Below are 8,216 nucleotides of genomic sequence, written 5' to 3'. Positions count from 1 at the left end.
GTAACCATCTTCCTTATCACCATTACACTAATATTGTACACAGATCTTTAAAAAATAGTCCTTTTAATCATTTGTCATTAACACCAATACATACTTAGGACAAGATGTCCTTTCAACCCCAAAAGTACGATACCATGACTTGCTCGTGGAGGCTCGACGAACATGGTCTTCTCTTAAATTTATTGGCAAAATCCGCGTAACTCTTCTTTCCTAAATATGAATCCACAATTCACACTATTTTATATGTTCATGTACATTGTTTCATTTTACATTTGGCTCACTCGATGTTTCACTATTCCTTTTTCAGAAAATACGAGGAACAAGTGGAATAAAGTTTAGATCTTTTTATGTATTCACATTATGGTTGCAACTCCTTGTATTTAGCAAAGTATAACTGTTGTGAGTTTTGTTTAATCAAATACAAGGTTTCTTATGCAAATATGACAAACGCTCACATGTGCAGATCTATATATGTATGCTAATGATACATAGTTGGCATTATCTAGACAAAGGTGCATATTTAACTTTTTGAACGACATGCTCGTGTTCTTTACCGAACATGAATGGAAGACATCTGTTTGTCAGAAAGGGTGTTTGCATTGTTGTGGACAGAGATGTCTTTACCCCACATGGGTAGGGGTATAGTTTTCGGATAGACCTTCCATCCTCTTTGTCTTAGGCATGTTTGGTCTTGTAAGACTTCTTGTTGCTGCGTAAAATTTACTCTGTGTGCGTTGATGTCGTTTGTGTGCGTCCTAATTATAAAAAGATTGGGTGTATGCTCATTTTGTATTTATCTCCTTGATGCTACATTAAGAAATAATAAAAGTGGTTTTTATCGTGAATAGGGCGTTTTCATTGCGCCAAACTTTCCAACCTTATGTGACATAATATTGGACCCATCATCTCTCTTGCCTTGCCACTCTATTTTCTTCAGTAGGGTTTCCTGTTTTGCTTAGGTAAAAACGCCCCTATCTGGAATCACTCACCACTCATGTGTCCTCCATTCCGCGAATTCTCGCAGCGTCCAATGCCAGCCGTGATCATTTCTGCTGGTTAGTTGTGTGTCAGTGGGTTTAAGCGATTGCGCTCGACGCTTTCATCAGTCGGTGTCATGTCAAGGCGACCCTCCATCAGACACTCGGCCACGCCACTGGTGCCTGCGCTTTCCGGCAAGTACGCTAAAGCGGCACGCCAGCAGAACAAATGTCCTACACGGACGCCGAGTCAGAAAGCGAATTTGATAGTTACTGCCACGAGTAGTTTATTTCCGAGGCAGAATGACGGGATGCGTGGCTGGTGATTGGCAGCCGCATGGTGTGTTGGAAGGTTCTGTCTTTGATTGATTGGAGCAGAAAGGGATAAATGAAAAGAGTTGGCTTGCACGGCTGGGTTTTGGACCCCGATTAAGACCCCGCCCGGTTTAGTGGTGCTTCCTGAGCTGTTCTTGCTTGGACGGGTGGATCGGGCATACTACACGGGAAATGGTTATCGGCGGGGAGCTGGAATCACATGGGGCGTTAGATTACGGGTTAGAATTTCCTGAAACGGCAGGGCGTTAATTTGTGGAGTAGTAGCTGGTGGCGGCTGCCGTTGGGCATTGGATCGCTGACCGGACCGTTTGCGGCCGAACAACCTTGTAGTCAACCAAACATTGTGGTTAGAGCAACTCCAATGAGGCGACCCATTTCGTCCGTTTGAGTCATCCGGACACAAAAGTTGGCCCAACGGGGCGACCCAAACGGACGCGCGTGTTCGCCTGCTGTCCGCTTGTCATCCCTCCCGACCCAAACTGAACGCAAAAATGGGCCACAAATGGGTCCGCGCGGACAAAAGCGGGCGCTCTCGTCGTCCGCTCTCGTCTGCTGCCTTCCTCGTGTCCGCCCCTGGACCCACATATTAGTGACCGAGCGAGAAAACCACCCCAGCCGCGGCCCCACCCCATCTCCGCCTCCTCCCACAGCCGTACCAGCAGCAACTCCCTGTCGGCGGCGATGCATCTCTTCTCGGGCGGCGGCGGCCGCGACCCCCACCCCGCCTCCGCCTCCTCCTCCTCCTCCCGCCGCGTCCTCCAGCTCGCCGCCGCCTCCTCTAGCTCGCCGCCGCCTGCTTCTTCTTCCTCCGCCTAAACTTCCCCTCCTCCCGGTCCACCGCGCCGTCCCCCGCCGGCCCTCGCGCCCGCTTCACCCCGCAGGCCGGCCCTCCGCCGCGACTCCGTGGCGGCAGAGGCCGCCGCGGCCGCCGTCGCCTCCAGGGACCTCTACACCGGATCTAGTTCGACGACGTGGACGGCGGCGCGTGGAAGCAGGGGTGGGAGGTCGCCGTCGGAGCTGGCCGTCGACTCCGCCCGCCCACCTCGATCTCGTATGCTCCCAGTGCAGGCTGTGGCGACGGAGGAACGCGGCGGTGCCGGTAGGAAATCTGCATCTTGCTTGTCCGCTTTGGGTCATCCACGAGCGGCGCGTTGGGTGCATCCGCAGACCGTGCGTGTCCACCTCATGTCCGCTAGGCGGACGGGCGACCCAAACGGACAAAAAACGGACAAAATCCGTGTCCGTTTGGGTCGCCCCGTTGGAGTTGCTCTTAGTTATCCATTCCGTCTCAAAAAAAAGTTTTTCATTCGTTTAAAGAACTGCTAAAAATACTATCTCTGTTCGTGATGATTGAAAATACTAAAGACCTCGTCTTAAAAAAATGACGCCTCCAAGGAGGATACACGATGTCAAAGAAAACATCGCCGTCATCCGATCCAGCAAACTAAATCTGGGTTCTCGCCCAGAAGACAATGTCCCATTGGTTGGAGGTGGGACGGGGCTCCTCGACAACGCCATCAAGATAAAAACGAAGTGACAGATCACTATCGTCACCGGCATCGACCAAGTCGGGCAACTCTCGCCGAGAGCACCGCGAAAACCACTTCACCGGGCTGCCACGAGGACAGTCCACCGCGCTGCAAGCCCACGATAAAATCCAGGGAGTCGCCGCCCTCACCCCAAGCACCACCGGCCATGCCACTGCCGTCCACACAACCAGGGGCACGGGCGCCAGATCCACCTTGTCAGATTTCGGGTTCCGGCAAAACCCTTGAGGTTCGAACACTGGGGTGCGCACGAAGATCTCTCCTCCCCCAAGCACTCTCCCTCATCACGATCTCAAGGCTCAGCGCGTCGAACTCGCAGAATAAAGGGACACAAGATTTATACTGGTTCGGGCCACCGATGTGGTGTAATATCCTACTCCAGTGTGGTGTGGTGGATTGCCTCTTGGGCTGAGGATGAACAGTTACAAGGGAAGAACAGCCTCCTGAGAAGAGGTGCTCTTGTGCTTGGTGAGTTTGTGTGGATGAGGATGATCTGAATGGTCCTCCGATCTGTTGCCTCCCTCCCTCCTACTGTGGTGGCTAGCCCTATTTATAGAGGCCATGGTCCTCTTCCCAAATGCTGGCGGGAAGGGATGCCACAACGGCCAAATTTGAAGGGAGATAACTAGTACAAGTTATCCTGACTAAAGGTGGTCTTCGCCTGCCAAAGGCTCTGGTGGTGACGCCGTCTTGGGCTCCACGGTGACCTCCGTCCTGTCGTCCTGCTGGTCTTGGTTTCGTTGCACTGATATGGGAACCTTTGCCTGATGCCTCGGGACTCCTCGCCTGCGCTTGCCTCTTCAGCACCGAAGAGGAAACGAGGACACTGCGCGCGCTGGCGCCCGCCTGGCCCCGGTCGTCATGGCTTGCGTCACAGGAACCTCGCGAGGTGCCCCTTGCCTTGATCTCTCCGCCCCTCGCGAGCCAGCCTGGTGAGGCCGCCCCCAAGGAGGTCTTGCGCCGTCCGCCTCGCGAGGCTTGGCCCGTCGCGAGGGTCTTGAGTGTTTGCTGGTGAAGATGGGCCGTACAGGGCTGCTGGTGGAGCCATGCCGTGGGCCGCAGGCAGGCAAGTCTGGGGACCCCCGTTCCCAAGACGCCGACACACCTCGACCCGGAGCCGCCGTTGGAAGTGACCCAGTTTACGAGGAAAGCTAGGCTCCAGATGTTTGGCGCACATTTCGTGGTCTGTGGGCGGTCGCCTCGTGTAGCAAGGGCTACACGATGCCCGAGCCGTGCGGCGCTACGGCTCGCGAGCGGGTGGGGGATGTTAGATTGGCGGCTCCAGAGCCAGGGTGTGTGTTTTTGTTGCGATTGTGGCCTTTGGTCACAGTGGTCGACGAGGCTTTGTTGCTTGTGCAGTTCGGCCTAGTTTTCCTTATAGACCAGGCCACTTTGTTAGGTTTTCGATTCGGTTTCCCTTACAAACTGGATCAACTTTCTTCTTCTATAATGCAATGCCATAGCTCCTGGCCCTCTAGAGAGGTTTCGTAAAAAAAAATTAGTTCATGATCGATCTATTATTGACTCAATGGTGTATGATTTTTTCTAAAAGGAGGATGACCCCCGGCCTCTGCATCAGGGAGATGCATGCAACCATTTTATTAACTATTCATCAAGATTTTACAAAGTAATACATTAATAAGTCTTGAGCCACCATCTCGTCATCATCTGTGCTACTTCAATCAACTTGATTAAGGAGTGCAGATTGTCTGAGCCGCATACCCAGACCTCATACCATAGCCGAACATCTAAAGCCAGAGACCCCAACCAAACCACATTGTCGGGTCTGTGGCACACACCGATCCCGCGCACTCTCAGTGATCACCGCATGCGCACGCTACAGAGCTCGCCGCCACCGTCTTCCACCAATCCATCTTCAGAGCAGGTACCGATGCACCGACTTTGTCAGCCTGCAATCGACGCCACCACAGCGTCATACAACGCCACCTCCCTACGCGTGTCCATCGTAAAGTGCCGATGTTCAAAAAAAAAAGATCTTCGTACTTCGGGGGCATGTGTGTGAAGTTGTAGGCAACACATTATGACTTGTTTGTCTCTTCGACCACGGCAACATTTTATACATGTATATGGTTCACGACTGATGGCGCATATGACTGAAACCTCAAGGCAAGCTTTGTGTTGCATTTTCTTGATGTAACCTGGCTCACACGGTGGCGCAGAAGATCCTTTGCCGGCCCAAAATGGCGCGCACTGCTCTCCTCGCCTCGCTGTATAATAACTTGCCAGAAGGCACCAAACCGATCGTTTAACCGATCCATCCAACTGAACTGAACCAATTCCATTCCATATCTCCACTCCAAATCCCAAGAAGCCTCGCGTACGTTCGTTCCCACCACCAGCGCGCACGCCATGGCCGACGCTCCCGCCGTCGACGTGGAGAAGGCCGGAGCGCCGGCTGGAGGGGCCCCCGACGGCTCCGGCGGAGGCGGCGCGGTGGGCGCGATCGTCGGGCGCTGGCGGCGGCAGGACCTCCTGGACAAATCCGGGTCGGCGCTGCGGGCGGCGGCGTGGGCGTTCTCCCTGCTCGCCTTCCTCGTCATGGTCGCCAACGAGCACGGCGACTGGAGGCAGTTCGACCACTACGAGGAGTACAGGTGCGCCTCCTCCGGCCATTGTCCGTGCCGTGCCGAGCGCGCACTTCATTGACCCCCGCAAGCTGGCGGTGGTTTGCGTACTTGCGTGGCGTGCGAGCGTAATCAACTAATGTTTGGTATGCGTACGTGTCGGCGGCTGGCTCGTCAGGTACATCGTGGCGGTGGGGCTGCTGGCGTTCATCTACACCACGCTGCAGCTGGTGCGGCACGGCGTCCGGCTCAGCGGCGGCCAGGACCTGCAGAGCAAGGTCGGCCTGCTCGTCGACTTCGCCGGGGATCAGGTCAGCAAAGCAACCTAGGCGTTTTGGCATGTCTGCCCCTGAATTCTGCCTCGGCAATTCTTGTTGCCCCTTTGCCATTTGTCTCAGACAAGTGTGAGAATTTTCTCGAAGGTGGTTACTTGCACGATAGGAAAAGCAAAACATACTGGTAATTTAGGTTTCTAGAATGTTCTGCATGCTTGGCAGAGTATATTGCTCGTTGAGGATTAATTAAGTTGGTGGTTAATTTGGTGGATGAGAAGCTATGTGATGCATAGCACGTCGTCAGGGACAATTGTTATAGCTTATACAGATAGAGATAGGTGGATTATAATTAGTAGTCACGCAAGCTGTTGTGTGCTGGAATTCTAGCCCATTTCTTGAGCTAATATACTTTTACTCGAACACGACCTAATGCGTCCACATGGCACTCCGCACTTCCACTTCATATAATTCCTCACATGTGGATCAGAACAAGTAAGTCAACACGCATATGGTGCCTTATTGGAGCTTAATGGAAGAATGGAAGTAGTAATTAAGTAGGATGTCTAATTTAGTTTAGCTATATGGTACCGTTCGTTGTTTGACATTTGTGAAGCACAGTGTGAATACAGAACTGTCATCCTTTTGAAGATACATATTCAAAATTTTAAATGGCTGCGCTAATAGCGTTTGGTGGGTCCCACTAAACAACATCTATATAGTATAAGTTTGCGGTTTTAAGGGGCTACAATGTCATTCAGCAGCGACCTAGCATTGATTTAGCTTGCTTTGAGGATGCTGCTATTTGCCATGGCCCGTTATTATAAACTTTATATGCACTATGAATATTCACAATTGCGATGTTCTGATAGTGATCAACATTCGCTGCATACTTCGTGTGGTGGAACCGATAACGATAGTGTGACACACATTCATTAAAAATCATGAAGTTCTATGCAATGTTTCTCCCCTCGAAGTAAAACCACATTATACTTAAATGCCTACAAAATTCTTAACCATACTTACCAAAATGGGTTTCTCTTGTTCTTGCAGGCAACGGCGTACCTTCTGATGTCCGCGTTGTCTGCTGCAATCCCGATCACAAACCGCATGCGGGAGGGCTCGGACAACGTGTTCACTGACTCGTCCGCTGCCTCGATTAGCATGGCCTTCTTCGCCTTTGTTTGCCTCGCGCTCTCGGCTCTCATCTCAGGTTTCAAGCTGTCCAAGCAGACCTACATATGACGCTTGTGACATATGGGCGAGGTCTGCTTCATCGGTGCCCATTTGGTTCCCTCTCGACGTTGTACAGTCCATTTGGTTCTTCTTGATGTATACATATATCTTGGGTTTCTTTTGTGCTCCAGACTAATGGCTGCTTCTTTTACGTGCGTGCTTATTTAGGTGTTTATATCGTCGCGCCAAAGTATGTAATTATGTTTCACGCAAATGAATGAGAGTGTGTGCTCAAATGATTCTTGCAAATCAAGGAATGTGTGTTCTGCTGAAATATTCTGTTGCGAAGATTATGTTCATAGCATGTGTGCATCTTTCTTACCTGCTGGAGAGCATACAAGTATATGAGTGCATTTTGTTGTCAATGTTACATTCTAAAAAGTATAAGTGGACATTGTAGTCTCAGGCGGTCACTGTAGTCGACGATATGCTCGTGGCGTAAGTTGGCTCGGTGTTTAGCAGGTTATGGAAGAGTAGCCCCACAAAGATTTGACCTTGTTTGGCACCTAGGAGGCCAAAATGAAATTCGCATTAGTATGCTAAAGTGTTATTGCATAAGTAGGTTGTAGGCATATTTTCCTTCAGTGCTCCATGTTCATTAGGGTTTGGCAATGGCTTGATCTAGACACTCCTACTCAAGATGACCTTGCCAACATTTGGGAAACTGTGACGCTGATTCCTCTTCCTCGACAAGTAAGCCATTCGGTGTTGCCCACAATCATTTGGAAGATTTGGTATTCCAAGGAACGCGCTCATCTTCTGAAACCAATACCAATACAACATTGCTACAATCAAGAACATAATCAACGACTTCACCACTTGGTCCGATCGGTTTGTGAAACTGAGTTATAAGGCTGCCACCAACTTCTGGCGTTTACGTCTCCTCGCGTGTTGATCTCTGCATGTAATCAACTCAGACCATTGGTCATTTGAGCGATGTATTCAGGTGGGGAACACCCTGTCTCGCCCCCTTCCTGAAAAAGTGGATATGTAATACTTTTAGACCTGCTATGTGACCTTATTGATGAAGTAAGGATATCATTATGGATCGAATAATCTGAAATCAATGAATAATCAGAAATGATCACAAAGTTGAGAACTCAAATAAGGAAGTCTTTTCTATCTTCGGGTTTATTCACATTTTTGTGAAGAAGCCTTATAAGATCAAACAAAGGGTTTAAACAGTCGCGTGAATTGTCCGCCTTAGTACATGAGTACCTTATACTATTGACCACATTACGATTGAGGACACCTCGTAAGGCA

At 50.6% G+C, this 8,216-nt stretch overlaps 1 protein-coding gene across 1 annotated transcript; it reads left to right on the top strand.

The window, feature by feature from the left end:
* The first annotated feature begins 5,090 nt into the window (after positions 1-5,090).
* On the top strand, positions 5,091-7,227 carry LOC123168483 (CASP-like protein 4B4). Its single transcript, XM_044586374.1, has 3 exons — positions 5,091-5,475; positions 5,624-5,756; positions 6,771-7,227. The coding sequence occupies exons 1-3, from the start codon at positions 5,231-5,233 to the stop codon at positions 6,960-6,962; spliced, it is 570 nt and encodes a 189-aa protein (XP_044442309.1). The 5' UTR covers positions 5,091-5,230; the 3' UTR covers positions 6,963-7,227.
* Positions 7,228-8,216: the final 989 nt, after the last annotated feature.

Source organism: Triticum aestivum, chromosome 1D (genome assembly GCF_018294505.1).
Source record: "Triticum aestivum cultivar Chinese Spring chromosome 1D, IWGSC CS RefSeq v2.1, whole genome shotgun sequence".
Lineage (NCBI taxonomy): Eukaryota > Viridiplantae > Streptophyta > Magnoliopsida > Poales > Poaceae > Triticum > Triticum aestivum.
Note: the sequence above shows the minus strand (reverse complement) of the source record. Positions and strands in the feature narration are given on the sequence as shown.